We start from the raw sequence: 16,030 nt of genomic DNA on the forward strand, positions 1-16,030 counted from the left end.
TTCATTTATTTTCCATCTCCCTCCAGAAGCAGAAACTTACAGCACACAGAAATGTTTCTCATACCACTTTCTCCTTTCCTGTGAGCTGCCTTCCAGTGCTCTGCCCCCAGTGTCTTCCCATTGGCTGGATCCTGCCTATAGTCTCAAGGGGGGGGAGGATAGTGTGGATGTGCAAGGGTAGTTATTACATTACATTGATGATACCTTTCAGTTCTAGGCGATTTACAACAAGAAATTAGCCTGGGCATTCCCAGGGAGATTACAAGGTTGATAGCTATAGTATAAGTTGGGATTTGGGAATGGTCGATACGGTTTGGTTAGATCAGTGGTTCCTAACTCTGTCCTGGAGAATCACCAGGCCAATCGGGTTTTCAGGATAGCCCTAATAAATATGCATGAGAGAGATTTGCATATAATGGAAGTGACAGGCATGCAAACCTGCTCCATGCATATTCGTTAGGTCTATCCTGAAAACCCGATTGGCCTGGTGGTACTCCAGGAGGGTTGGGAACCACTGGGTTAGATTATTTGACAAATTTCTTGAATAGTATGTTTTTCAGTTTTTTCCTGAATGTTTTGTAGTTGGGCGTTGTGGTCAGCAGATATGAGAGGTGGTGGTCTATTTTTGCTGTTCTGGTGGCTAGTAAACCGTCATATATTTTTTTTGCTTTGCATGCCTTTGATTGGGGGGGTGGGTAAAGTGTGCTTAAGTTCTCCTTGGTCTGGATGTGTTTTTCCAGATTAGGCGGTTGATCAGATAGCTTGGGTCCATTTCCATTTAGGACTTTGAATAGGGTGCAGTAGAATTTGTGTTGTATGCGTGTCTGTACTGGGAGCCAGTGTGAGTCTTGGAAAGCTGAGGTAATGTGATCTTATTTTTTCAGCGAGTATATTAGTCTTAGAGCTGTATGTTGGACTGTTTGTAATTGTTTTAGTATGTTGGCAGGGCATGACAAGTATATGATAGTCCAGGAGTCCTAGGATTAGTGCTTGTACTATGAGTTTGAATTGTTCATTGTTGAAATATTTTCGGACTTGTCTTAAGTTGTGCATGGTTGTGAAAGCCTTCTGAACCGTTTTGCTGATTTGAAGTTGCATGGTGCAGCCTTTGTCTATCATTATTCCCAGAGTTTTAGGTTGGGTTGTAAGGGATATGTTATGGAGTTTATTTCTAGGTTTGTTATGGTTGGGGTTTTGTTTCTTTCTAGAAGTAAGAATTTGGTTTTGTCTTGGTTCAGTTTTAATTTCTGGTCTCTCATCCATTTTGACACTGTTTCTAGTGCAATGTGTAGTTTTGTTCGTTGTGTTGGGGGTGGTTTGGTCGAAAGGCAGGAGGATGGTGATATCGTCTGCATAGCTGTATGACGTTATACCTTGTTTGTCTAAGCATGTGCCAAGTGTGGTTGAAGAGTGTTGGTGATAGTGGGGAGCCTTGGGGGACTCCGCAAGGGTAGTTCCAGGATTCTGATTGTTCATTGTTTGCTTTTACTCTGTATCTTCTTGAGCGGAGAAATCCTTCAAACCAATTGGAGCATATTACTCCTTTTTATCAAAAACTTCACTGGTTGCCAGTAGAGTGCAGAGTTCTGTTTAAATTTTCCTGTATTTGTTTCAAAGCAGTTTTTGGGATGCTACCAGATTATCTTGCTTCTCATAAGAACATAAGATGTTCCTCTGCTGGGTCAGACCAGAGGTCTATCGCGCCCAGCAGTCCGTTTGTGCGGCGGCCCAACAAGTCCAGGACCTGTGTAGTGGTCCTCTATCTGTACCCCTCTATCCCCTTTTCCTTCAGAAAATTGTTCAATCCCTTCTTGAACCCCAATACCATACTCTGTCCTATCACACCTCTGGAAGCTCATTCCAGGTGTCCACCACCCATTGGGTGAAGAAAAACTTCCTAGCATCTTTCTTTGAACTATTCTAATAAGAGTACACGTAGAATAAATCTATTTAATTATCCTGTCAATATAAGAAGTTTTTTGACAGAATTTTCTCATTCCAGGCCACTAAATTGAATACATGGCTTGGAAAACCAATATTAGAGGCTACTTATTCTGATTTCAGAATAAGCGCTTGTTTGACATGTTTACATCTTAGTTGTGTTATTGTTTAACTCTTCCTTGCTTTTCAACTGATATACTCCAATTTTAATTGATTGTTTTAATATATATTTTATCTACACTGACTGTATGTATTTTTTTTTCCTTTGTTTTGAACCGCTTCAAACCTTTTTGGTGTAGCAGTATACAAAAATAAATTATTATTATTTGCCTGTGATTCCTATTGCCTCCAGTGTTTGTAGTAGGATGTCGTGATGTACTAGATCGAGTGCCGCTGTGAGATCGTGTTGTACGAGTAGCATTTTTTTGCCTTTGCTTAAGTGTTGTTTGGATGTGTCTAGGAGAGAGACTAGTAGGTTTTCTGTACTGTAGTTGCCTCTGAAGCCTGATTGTGAGGGGTGAAGAATGTTGTGGGTTTCTAAGTATTCGGTGATAAGTTTTGCTACGAGGCATTCCATTAGTTTGATGTATAGTGGTATTGAGGCTATAGGTCTGTAATTGGATGGCTGATCTGTTGCTCCCTTTGGGTCTTTCAGAATAGGGGTTATGATGATTTTGGCGACTTCTTGTGGAAATTGACCCTCTGGAGGGACTAGTTTTGGTAGAGGGGGAGCAGCTGCAAAGAGAAATTAGGTTCTTACCTGCTAATTTTCTTTCTTTTAGTCCCTCCAGACCGGCACAAAAACTGATGGATTATAGCTCACCTCGACCAGCAGGTGGAGACTGAAACACAAACTTTTGGCTGTAGTATAAGTGGGCTGTACAGTCCCAAATACAATCAGTTTGACGAATAGCCAAGCAGAAGAAACTAGTAAGTGTGAACTATAACACCAACTAATCTAATCTAATCTTCTATTTGTGTGTCACTCATACCTATACAGGCTCAAGGTGACTGTAAAGAGAGGTAAGAGGGGAGAGAAAGAGGAGGGAGAGAGAGGAGGTGGTAGGTACGAGGGAGACGAAGGTGAGAAAGGAGGAAGGGATGAAGGGAAAGGGAGAGAAGAGAGGGTAAAAGAGATTAAGTACCAAACAGATGGGTTTTCAGTTTTCTTCGGAAGATGATGTGGCAAGGTTCAGTTCTGGTCTTTTCTGTAAGGCCGTTCCAAGTTTTGACTCCTAGGAAGATAAGCATGGAGTGGAAAACTCATTTATAGTGAAGATCTTTAGTGGATGGGAGATCTAGTAGCATCCGGTTGAGGGTTCTGCAGGAAGTTGAACATGCTATTGAGCAGAGTTGGATGAGTGGGGCTGCAGAGTTTCCATAAAGTATGTGGTGAATGATGCAAGATATTTTGAATGTTATTCGTGATGGGATGGGTAGCCAGTGAATTTGTTTGATGAAGGTTGTGACTGAGTCGTATTTTCTCAGGTTGAAGATAAGTCTTACGGCAGTGTTTTGGATGAGTTGCAGTTTGTGAATTAGAGCAGTGTTGATTCCTATGTAGATGGAGTTACAGTAGTCCAGTTGTGGTAGAATCATTAGTTGTACGATTAAGGCAAAGTGGTATTGGTGAAAGTAAGGTCTGATTAGTCTTAATTGTCTCAGGGTGTAGAGGGATTTCTTTCAGAGACTAGAAATTTGGGGTTCCATGGTTAGAGTGGAGTCCAGGATGCAACCTAGGATGAGGGTTTTGCCTGATCAAAGGGTGATGGCTTGTAGGTGCCGTTTGCTGGGCTGTGTGGAAGTATAGAACTTTGGTTTTAATTGTGTTTAACTTCAGTTTGTTGGTTGCTGCCCAATTTTGGATTTTTTCCTATATTGTGTGAGATTTTGTTGGGTAAGTCTGATTGATTTTTGGTTATGGGAATAAGGAGAAAAATGTCACCTGCATATGACATTATGCTTTCGTTTTCAAATTTGATGCTACCTAGAGAGCTCATGAAGAGATTGAATAGGATGGGGGAGAGTGGGGAGCCTTGTGGCACACCACAGAAGGCTTTCCAGGGGTTGGAGGTCTTTCCGCTCTTATTGACGATATATTCTCTGTTTTTTAGTAAATCTGAGAACCATTTTAGCATTGTGCCTGTTATGCCTATTTCTGATAGTTTTATTAGTAGTAAACTACACTGCCAGAAGAATAGCAATGAACAGAGAAATACTTTTGGATTTTGATTAGAATAAGAACCTTCAAATAATGTCCCCACAGCTCACCAGCTATGCCAGACGAACCAAACACCGCTGTTTTTAATCTCCCCTAACAACCCAGACAAAAAGACACCACAGAAAAAAACCCCAAAAGTACTCTTCACGCAAGACTCTGAACAAAAAATGACAGGTTTGGAGGGACTAAAAGAAAGAATATTAGCAGATAAGAACCTAATTTCTCCTTCTTTATCATCCATCCAGACTGATGGGACATACCAAAGCGTGGGTGGGGGACCCCAAAGGGCCGCCACATGAACATGCTCACTGAACACCACGTCCCAATGCGCCTAAACGTCCACACGGTAGTGTCACACAAAAGAATGGAGAGAAGACCAAACCATAGCTTTACAGATATCCACCAGCCCAAGAAGCTGCCTGACCCTGAGTGAACAAGCGTTGAGAAATTCCGAACAAGCTTCTTCTGAAAAAAGATATGTCGAAGCGATAGCCTCCTTGATCCATCGCGCAATGGTAGCGTTAGAAGCACCGTCCCCCTTACAAGGACCCGCTAAGAGGACAAAAGGCGATCCAATTTCTAGAACTCCTGAGTTCGCTGAACATAAGAGCGAAAGACCCTACTGACATCCAAGTTACGCAACTGTCTCTACTCCAAAGAGCCCTCCCAACTACCCAAGACCGGGAGGACCACGGACTGGTTGACATGAAAAGGCGAAACCACTTTCTGCAGAAAAGAGGGAACCGGCCGCATGACCCGCTCCCTAGAGAACTCCAGGAAGGGAGGCCAACATGAAAAGACCTGCAGTTCGGAAATGCGTCTCGCAGACAAAATGGCTACCAGGAAGACTGCCTTAAGAGTAAGGTCCTTCAACATGCAGGAACCAAGACACACAAAAGAAGGGCACACAAGCAAAGAAAGAACCAAATTGAGATCCCAGGCTAGAACCGAAGGCTAAACTGGAGGACGGAGGAATTTTGCCACCCTCAAAAAACAAATTACATCCAGAAAAGAAGCCAAATCGCTAACCATGCAACAAACCGCGAAACATAAACAAAGCCACAAGCTGAACCAGGAGGGAGGACCAGGCAAGGCCCCTGTCAAGACCATCCTGCAAGAACTCCAAGATGTGAGGCAAAGAAGCACAAATGGGAAGCATGCCATGCGTGGAACATCACTCCTCAAAGAGACGCCAAACTCGCACATAAGCCCGAGAGATGGAAAGTCTCCAGGAACCAAAGAGGGTGGAGATCACCTTATCTAAATAACCTTTTTTTTTTTTTTTTTTAAATTCTTTATTGCATTTCAATTATTTATATGTTCACAAACATCATTCCAAATAAGCAATATATTTTAAATCTTTACAAAAAAAACCCACGAAATTTCAAACAAGCAATATATTTTACATTGCTCAATTGTTAGTTCACAATATGTAGGGGAGATAAGAACATAAGAATAGCTTTACTGGGTTATACCAATGGTCCACCAAGCCCAGTAGCCCGTTCTCACGGTGGCCAATCCAGGTCACTAGTACCTAGCCAAAACCCAAGGTGTAGCAATATTCCATGCAGTGGCTTCCCCCGTGTCTTTTTCAACAACAGACTATGGACTTATCCTCCAGGAACTTGTCCAAACCTTTCTTAAAACCAGCTACGCTATCTGCTCTTACACATCCTCTGGCAACGCGTTCCAGAGTTTAACTATTCTCTGAGTGAAAAAAATATTTCCTCCTATTGGTTTTAAAAGTATTTCCCTGTAACTTCATCGAGAGTCCCCTAGTCTTTGTAATTTTTGACGGAGTGAAAAATCGATCCACCTGTACCCGTTCTACTCCACTCAGGATTTCAATATCTCCCCTCAGCCATCTCTTTTCCAAGCTGAAGAGCCCTAACCGTTTTAGTCTTTCCTCATACGAGAGGAGTTCCATCCCCTTTATCATCTTGGTCGCTCTTCTTTGAACCTTTTCTAGCGCCACTATATCTTTCTTGAGAAAAGGAGACCAGAATTGAATGCAGTACTCCAGATGGTCGCACCATAAAGTGATACAGGGGCATTATAACATTCTTAATCTTATTAACCATCCCTTTTTAAATAATTCCTAGCATCCTGTTTGCTTTTTTGGCCGCCGCCACACATTGGGCAGAAGGTTTCAAAGTATTGTCTACGATGACACCCAGATTGTTTTCTTGGGCTCTAACCCCAAGGTGGACCTTAGCATCTGGTAACTGTGATTTAGGTTATTCTTCCCAATTTGCATCACTGCATTTGTCCACATTAAATTTCATCTGCCATTTGGATGCCCAGTCTTCCAATCTCCTAAGGTCCGCCAGCAATTTTTCACAATCCGCATGCGTTTTAACAACTTTAAATAGTTTAGCTTTAAGAAGTCGGATAAATCATAATCATTATCAAATCTTCATAAGAAAACTGAATAGCATTCCTGAGAACTAACCTAGTTCTAAAGTCACAAGCATTCCTCCTGAGAATTAGTGGGGGTACTTGCAGAAATCACATCTTTACCCATTATAAACCTTGAAAGCTGTGATGACTCAAAAATATATATTTAACTCCTTGAAACTTAACACAACATTTACATGGAAACCTAAGTACAAAAGTACCCCTAAGTTTTAGACCTGAGGCCTTAAAAGGAGAAATTGTTTCCTATTTTTTTGGGTAACTCTGGAAACATCTGGATAAATTCTAACTTTCTGATCTAGGAATAGTTTATCTTTATACTTGAAATAGATTTTCAAAAGCCAATCTATGTCCGAGTCCAGTGCTAACTGGACAAAGAATGTAGCAACTGTCACCTGCTCAGAATCTGGGCTCTCCAAAATATTTGTTAAATTCAACATGTCCATTACTGGAGCTTGTTGATCTTCAGGTGTTTCTTCTTCCGGGAGATAGTAAATTTTTGAAACTGGGGGATACGCATTTTGAGGAATCTTCAAATTCTCAGTGAGGTACTTCTTGAACATATCAAGAGCATATTTTATTAATTTTGGAAAATTAATTAGTCGCAAGTTATTTCTTCTTGATGTGTTCCTCCAACATTTTTAATTTAAAGCTAATATTTCCATTTTCTTTCATCAGTAATTGATTCTGTATCCCCATAAATTCCACTTGTTTTTGTTCAGCTAAATCTGTTTCAAGTTTTTCAATTCTTTGCTGAGTATTCAATGATTCCGAAAATATTCCAGAACAGTAAGTAGTTAAATTCTTCATCTGAGTTTCCAATGAGGATTGTAACTCGGAAATTGCTTTCCAAATAGAGTTCAGGTCTACCACTGGCAGGTTTCTTTAAAGGAACTATCACAAAATTTACCGCGGACAATTTAGAGTTCACAGTACCTGCTGAGGAAATTACTGAAGATAAGTTCTGCCGTTCCTCCGCTAATTCCAGGAGTTCATGCGGTGAAAGTTGTTCTTTATAAACAGCTGATGACCATTGTGCAGCAAGCTCTTCACCTTCTCTACTGCTTGTCAACATCACTGTCTCACTTCGCTCACTTGCCAGATTTTAAGAAAAGATGGGATTGGCATGTGGGATCTCTTCATGGAGGAAGTTAGGGGGTGGGTCATTAGTGTGGGCAGACTAGATGGGCCGTGGCCCTTTTCTGCCGTCATTTTCTATGTTTCTAACCAACTTTTGGACAAGTTGACCACCCATCCCAGCAACTGCAGGAACTCTATAACCCAAGTCATAACCCGGGAACTCTCCTGAAGGACTTTGTTCAATCAGATAAGGATGAATCAGAATGCCCTCCTTGCATAAGGCCGCCACCACCATAATCTTGGTGAAAGTGCTTGCCCAAAATCACATAGTGAAGAAAATGCTGATAGGAGGCTTGAATCGGAACATGCAGGTAGGCCTCTGTTAGATCGAAAGAAGTCAAACTCCACAGGCTGGACTGCCAGAATGACAGATCTCAGTGTTTCCATGCGAAAAGACAGAATCCAGAGCACCCTGTTGACACCATTCAGATCCAAAATAGGCTGAAAACACCGAAAGATAAGAAGCACAAAGCTCAATCTTAGCCACCTCCTGATCCACCAAGGACTAGTCATCAGACTCACAGTCAAGAACTCACTTGGACCACCGGAAACAAGCCCAGGCCACCAGAATGCTACCAATCCCTGCCTGGACGGCTAAGGCAGCTACGCCAAAACTTTACTTAAGAAGAATCCAACTTACGATCCTGAGAGTTCCGCGAGGCTGAACTGCCTTCAACTGGCACCATATGCCTGTGTGCGATAGCCAAAACCACCGCATCTATCACAGGAGACTTAAAGGTATCCTATCCCCATCAGGAATGGGATAAAGCCGAGCCATGGATCGCGCCAAACAAGGACGACTTCCACTGCATGTGAACCACATCCCGAATATCCTGATGCAAAGGAAAAGAACGGGAGGTTGCCCAGATCCCCTGAAGCAGGGCTTTCTCGCAACCTCATCAAAGTGCAAAACCAATGAAACCTGAAGAATAAGCTCTTGAAACTCTTCCCGGTGAAAAATGCGCACCACCAATGCAACCTCACCAGCTGGTGTCTCCAACAAACACTTATCAGTGTCATCTGTCCCCCCTGAGAGAATCTTGGAGGTCCAACAAGGAGGTCCAAATCCTCATCAGGAGAAAACGCATCTCCAAACAAAAAATCTTTGTCCCACGAAACCTGCGGCTGCTTGGATGAAGGTGGGGGGACTGGGAGGGGCCAACGCTGAAGGGGGCCGAATGGGGTTAGACTTGGAAGGCAAAAGGCCCCCCCCCCCCGAAAACCAGAGACCCCCGGGGAAGAAACAGGACCCCTGGCTAACTGCAAGTATGCCCTGTACATTGGAAAAACAAAATCTGGGCAAACCTCCCTGGCGGCAAAGAAGGACTCACTGCCAAGGTAGGAGACCCAGCAGAAACCTGTTCCTGTCTCTTTAAGGCAGGGGGAAGGTCACCTAAGGCTGCAGACAACATAATAGCCTTACTGGGTCAGACTAATGGTCCATCAAGCCCAGTAGCCCGTTCCCACGGTGGCCAATCCAGGTCACAAATACCTGGCCAAAACCCAAAGAATAGCAACATTCCATACAGAATCTCAAAGAATAGCAAGATTCTGGAATCCCAGAGAGTAACAAGATTCTACAATCCCAAAGAGTAGCAACATTCCATGCTACTGATCCAGGATGGAGCTTCCTGCCAAAACCAGTGAAAAACCCACCGAAAAAACTCCCCCGAGGCCTGCAGCGGGAAGGAGGCCTGAGCAGACCCAGCTGCTAAAGCAGGCAACTTAAAAAAGAGAGTCCCCAGCATTACTGGTAGTAAGGGAAACCTCATTTCCCTAACTGTCAGCAGCTGGGGAAATCCCTGTGTGGGCAGTAGGGGAAGCCCAGGCTTCCCCACTGCTTGCTTCTGATGAGCAGTGCACGTGTTAAAGGTACCATACTCGCCGGCACCCAAAGTTGACGAGGATTACGCTTCGTGGCGGCCGGTGCACTTCATGCACACATCGGCCGCATCCATGTGCGCCTGGAGCACAATGAGCACTTTTTAAGTTTCTTGAAAGTGCTCATTGTGAAAACCGCTACAAGGGAAAACAAAGTGCGGTTACCTATAAAAATCAATTAACTTTAATTGAAGGCTTCCCTTCAGACTGGCTGGCACTGCCTCAGGACTTTTTTTTTTTCAACCCAACTTTAATTTAACTTGAACAGACCCCAAAGACTCTCATAGCCACATGCCTTACCGGTAGTTAGTGGTAAGGCATACAAGCTGAGACACCGCTAAAGAAAAAAATTGGGGAAGGTGGGTGTAATGGGGGAGGAATTCAACTAGTTGAGTGTCGGATGGACCCCTGAAAGGGTCCTTCAAGCTCAATACGGCACCACAACTAGGGACAAGAAGGCCAATTTAACCAACATCTAAGAGCTCTACACTAAGACAGGGAAGACTGCACAGGCTTACCACCTCCACCTGCTGGAGACTGAGAGCAGACTGATTATACTTGGGACTGCACAGCCCACTTATACTACAGTACAGCCAAAAGTTTGTATCTCAGTCTCCACCTGCTGGTCACGGTGAGCTATAGCCCATCAATTTCTGTGCCAGTCTAGAGGAACAATAAAGTTGGTGGCAGTTTTTACAGGAGCAGCAAGTTTGTGAGGTGTTGTCAGTGGCAGGTAGGGTATTTTTAGAGTATGGGATATTCTGTAGTATTTTTGGGGTGGTAACAGTTTGCAGAGTTGTGGGGCAGTTGCAAAGAGAATAGCTTTTGGTGGGTGAAGCAGTTTGCAAGGGGTAGATTTTTTAGAGGGCAGTTTAGGGATGGAGTGGCAATACAGAGGATAGTTTTTAAGAACATAACAAATAAACTGATTAATAGGGAGATGAAATTCTGTAATCTATGATGAGAATCCTAAACTACTATTTATCACAGCTCTAATTAAATTATAAACTTCTCAAAATAAATCCTTAATTAATAGTGAAGTGCTCAGACCTTACAACCAGTGCTTTAGTGTTATCACTAAATTGAGGTTGACAAGGGGACCATCATTGCCTTTACTGTCCCCTACCCACCCTAGTTGTCTATGACTATCGAAATGTACTTATCTGGATCGGTTGGTTGATTTCTTAATGTTCATCCTCAATTGTGATAAAATGCCAATAAACAGTGCTGGTGAGTTAAAACAGGTTATTGTCAGCCAATCTTCCTAGGATTCTCATCACAGATTACAGAATTTCATCTCCCTATTAATCACCAGCACTGTTTATTGGCATTTTATCACAATTGAGGATGAACGTTAAGAAATCAACCACCCGATCCAGATAAGTACATTTCGATGGTCATAGACAACTAGGGTGGGTAGGGAACAGTGAAGGCGAAGATGGTCCCCTTGTCAACCTCAATTTAGTGATCACACTAAAGCACTGGTTGTAAGGTCTGAGCATTTCACTATTAATTAAGGATTTATTTTGAGAAGTTTATAATTTAATTAGAGCTGTGATAAATAGTAGTTAAGAAAATAGCAGCCATACTGGGTCAGACCAATGGTCTATCTAACTCAGTATCCTGTTTCCACAGTGGCTAATTCAGGTTGCGGGTGATGGGGTGGGGTTGGGAGGCAGTATGTAGGGAGATGTACGGTTGCAGGGTGTAGATTCTGGATGTGGGTGGCAAATGTCTGTTGGATTGTACTCAATGATGAACAAAAAAAATGTAAAGAACAGGCCCAATGATACTCAGAACTCCCTCCCTCAACACTACATTCACCTCTGTGCATAGTCAAAACCTTTGCTATTAGTCTAGCATCAATATTTCTATGATGCTACTAGATATTCAGAATGGTCTCTTGCTTTAGTGGAATATGTGATTTATGCAGAATTTCTTATACTGCCATACAAAAAAATTTTATGCAGGCCATTCTACCAATGTTTGGGTTCCACTGCTGGTGACCCCAAAATGGCACATTAACACCCAGCTACCAATCAGTCAAGCTTCTTATATTTGCATACAATACTTTCACAGCCTATACTGAAGGTTAACAGAAAAGGATGAAGTTCACTGCACATCTTACCAGTAGTAGGAATAGAATGCCCCTGAGAAGGTGGCTGTCCAAGGACAGGAACCTGATAACCCTTGAAAGAAAGGAAAGAAAACTCAAAACCTTCAATTTCACTTGGTCCCTTTATTGGTAGAAATTTAGTTAAGAAAACACATCTGTTCACTTTTGTCTGACACTAGACGTGCCTATGGTTTTGATATTACAATGATCCAAGTCCTTAAACCCAGCAAAGGGAATTTCTCAGCTGTCGCTCCTGTTTCTATTAATTCAGAACGCTCAGTACCTTTTGGGATATGTCTGTTAGAGATCAGAACTGCTTTTTCCCCATGACCTAGATTTATTCTATTCCCTGAGCGAAAGTACCTAACAGTTTTGACTAAGTGGAGAGTGTAATAGAACCAGATCATCATCCAGTGTGTAAATACAATATGCAGATAATTCCAAGTGCGAGCCAGGGGCATGACATCCTTTGAACCCCTGAAAAAGGCTACCATGAAAAATCTCTGCGCATGCAATCTGTAGATGGGGAAATGTCCTAAAGTGAAAATATGTTTTCTACAAGTTTGCTGTAATAATATCAACCCAACCAGAAAATACGATATCTAAAACCATAAGACATAACCCTCAGCATTTATTACATGGCTAAGTACCTTCAAGAAATAGGGGTGATACATAGGAAATAAGCTTCCCTGTTCAACTGCAGTGGAATGGTCCATTCTATACAGAAGGTATGGAATATTCAGTCCATCCAGAGAGCTGTAAAGCGAGATGACGACCTACAGGCTTTACCTTTTCTTCCATCATGCTGCTGCTGCTCACAGAGCTGAGAGGCGTCGAAGGAATCACCGTAGTTTGAGTGATGTTCTTATCAGTCTCACTAACAAATGAAAAGAAAATCCACACAAATTAATTGATAAAGATTCCAGTAAGCCGAGGTAGGTGTTCAGACATCAAAATCTTCTGAGTTACTAATTAACATTTTAAAAAATACATAAAATCATGAATTGAGTGTAATGGATAAACAAAATTTGCTTGCTTACTCTTTCTAAAAGTACAAGGACTTGTAATGAAACTACTAAGCACTGCAGTACACTTAAAAAAAATCAGAACACATTTTTCATTCAACATGTCATTAAACTCTGGAATTTGCTGTCAGAATGTGGTAAAAAGGATTAGTTTAGTAAGAGTTAAAAAGAAATTTGGATAAGCTCCTGAAAGAAAAGTCCATAAACCATTAAAGTGGACTTGAGAAAACTGCTAATTCCTGGGATAAGAAGCATGGAATCTATTTAACTCTTTTGGGATCTTATCAGGTACTTACGACCTGGAATGGCAACTGTTCAAAAACAGGATACCGAGTTTGATGAATCTTCGGTCTGTTCCAGTACGGTAATGCGCCCGCATCTGGAGTACTGCGTCCAATATTGGTCGCCGTACCTGAAGAAGGATATGGCGATACTCAAGAGGGTTCAGAAGAGAGTGACACGTTTGATAAAAGGTATGGAAAATCTTTCATACGCTGAAAGATTAGAGAGACTGGGGCTTTTTTCGCTGGAGAAGCGGAGACTTAGAGGGGATATGATAGAGACTTACAAGATCACGAATGGCACAGAGAAAGTGGAGAGGGACAGATTCTTCAAACTTTCGACAACTACAAGAACGAGAGGGCATTTGGAAAAATTGAAAGGGGACAGATTCAGAATCAATGCTAGGAAGTTCTTCTTCACCCAACGGGTGGTGGACACCTGGAACGCGCTTCCAGAGGGAGTGATAGGACAGGGTATGATATTGGAGTTCAAGAAGGGATTGGACAATTTTCTGAAGGAAAAGGGGATAGATAGAGGGCTACTACACAGGTCCTGGACCTGATGGGCCATCGCGTGAGCAGACTGCTGGGCATGATGGACCTTAGGTCTGACCCAGCAGAGGCATGGCTTATGTTCTTACTACAATCTACGATTACACAAAGTCACATACCCTCAAAATAACGGTATGTTACATGGGATTATAAGAACCAAATGATTTCATATTTATGACAGGGGTGTCAATAAGCAACGTAAACACAGTCTCAGATCGAATTAAGATCCAACGTCCCAGTTAGAGAACGACACAGGGACTGTTTACTACGGTAAACCATGGTCACCGTAGTAAATCTTCAGGAATGGAGACATTTGCAACTGGTTTACTGCAGGAATATGAACAAGACCTTTCACCGCCCCGTGGGAGTGGTGAAAAGTCTTGCTTCTGTGGTAAAAAAAAAATTGCTCCTGTGTCAGACTCAGCATCTCCTCCCCAGCTCCTCTTGCACCTATTTTACCTTCAGGAGCCAGCCATGCCACGATGAAATTAGAAGGAACCCAAAATCATAGTCTAAGACCAATGTGATTGTACCAGACAACAAAAGGTAGAAAAAAAATAAATTTATTTTATATTTTGTGATTAGAACATTTCAGATTTGAAATATATAAGAACATAAGAACATAAGAAGCGCCATCTCCGGATCAGACCTTCGGTCCATCAAGTCCGGCGATCCGCACACGCGGAGGCCCTGCTAGGTATTCACCTGGCTTATTTTATAGCCAACCATATCTTTATATGCCTATCTCAAGGAGATATGCATCTAGTTTGCTTTTGAAACCTAGGACTGTCGATTCCGCAATAATCTCCCCTGGGAGAGTATTCCAGATGTCAACCACTCTCTGTGTGAAGCAGAACTTCCTGACATTAGTCCTGAACTTGCCCCCCCTTAGCTTCATTTCATGTCCTCTTGTCCGTGTCAAATTGGACATTGTAAATAATCTTCTCTGCTCTATTTTGTCAATTCCTTTCAGTATTTTGAAGGTCTCGATCATATCCCCACGCAGTCTCCTTTTCTCAAGGGAGAACAATCCCAGTGTTTTAAGTCGATCCTCATATTCCAGTTTCTCCATACCCTTCACTAGTTTAGTTGCTCGTCTCTGCACCCTCTCCAGCAGTTTTATATCCTTCTTTAGGTAGGGAGACCAATGTTGGACGCAGTATTCCAAGTGGGGTCTGACCATTGCCCTATAAAGCGGCATTATAACTTTCTCCGATCTACTCGAGATTCCTTTCTTTATCATGCCCAACATTCTATTTGCCTTATTTGCCGCTGCCACGCATTGTGCCGACGGCTTCAGGGTCCTATCTATCAGTACACCCAGATCTCTTTCTTGTTCACTTTTCCCCAGAGTTGCACCTGACATTCTGTACTCGTATTCCTTATTTTTACTGCCTAAATGCATTACCTTGCATTTCTCCACGTTGAACTTCATCTGCCATTTCTCCGCCCATTTTTCTAACCGACACAAATCGCTCTGGAGTTCCTCACTGTCCTCCTGCGATCTGATTGCCCGGCAGAGTTTTGTGTCGTCTGCAAACTTGATGATCTCACTGGATGTTCCGTTTTCCAGGTCATTGATATAAATATTAAAAAGGATCGGCCCAAGTACCGAGCCCTGGGGCACACCACTAGTCACTCTCTCCCAGTCGGAGAACTTCCCATTTATGCCCACTCTCTGCTTTCGGTTTTCCAGCCATTTGCCTATCCATCTTTGTATATCTCCCTCTATGCCATGGCTTTGTAGCTTCCTGAGAAGTCTTTCGTGTGGAACTTTGTCAAATGCTTTCTGGAAGTCCAAGTATATTATGTCCACCGGCTTTCCACTATCAATTTGCTCGTTCACGGTCTCAAAGAATTGGAGTAAATTCGTCAGACACGATTTCCCTTTCCTGAATCCATGTTGACTGGGTTTCATCAAGTCGTGTGTGTCCAAGTGCTGAACTATGCTATCCTTGATCAGTGATTCAATCATCTTGCCGGGGACAGACGTAAGACTCACAGGTCTATAGTTGCCCGGTTCTCCTCTCGATCCTTTTTTGAAAATTGGCGTGACGTTCGCTTTCCTCCAGTCGTCTGGTATCTGACCAGTTCTGATTGACAGGTTTGCAAGTTTTTGCAATAACTCTCCAATTTCAATCTTCAATTCCTTCAAGACTCTCGGGTGAATTTCATCCGGTCCAGGTGATTTGTCACTTTTAAGTTTGTCGATCTGATAGTATATCTGGGCTAAGTCCACTTCAACTGTGGTGAGGCTGTCTTCTATTTCTCCTGCAAACACTTTCTCCGCTTCAGGTATTGTTGAGGTGTCCTCCTTCGTAAAAACGGACGCAAAGAAGGAATTTAGTTTGTCTGCGATTTGTTTATCTTCCTTGATGTACCCTTTTCTTCCCTTGTCGTCCAGGGGTCCCACTGCCTCTTTTGCAGGTTTTTTCCCTTTCACGTATCTAAAGAAGGG

At 42.6% G+C, this 16,030-nt stretch overlaps 1 protein-coding gene across 1 annotated transcript in view; it reads right to left on the minus strand.

The window, feature by feature from the left end:
• Positions 1 to 16,030, minus strand: part of RBBP6 (RB binding protein 6, ubiquitin ligase) — a 219,240-nt gene that overhangs the window by 56,087 nt on the left and 147,123 nt on the right. The window contains exons 11-12 of the mRNA XM_033962792.1: positions 12,504 to 12,591; positions 11,727 to 11,787 (exon numbers count right to left, since the gene is read on the minus strand). Coding sequence (XP_033818683.1) covers positions 11,727 to 11,787; positions 12,504 to 12,591 — 149 coding nt within the window. The remainder of the gene's footprint in view (positions 1 to 11,726; positions 11,788 to 12,503; positions 12,592 to 16,030) is intronic.

This window comes from Geotrypetes seraphini, chromosome 11 (genome assembly GCF_902459505.1).
Source record: "Geotrypetes seraphini chromosome 11, aGeoSer1.1, whole genome shotgun sequence".
NCBI lineage: Eukaryota > Metazoa > Chordata > Amphibia > Gymnophiona > Dermophiidae > Geotrypetes > Geotrypetes seraphini.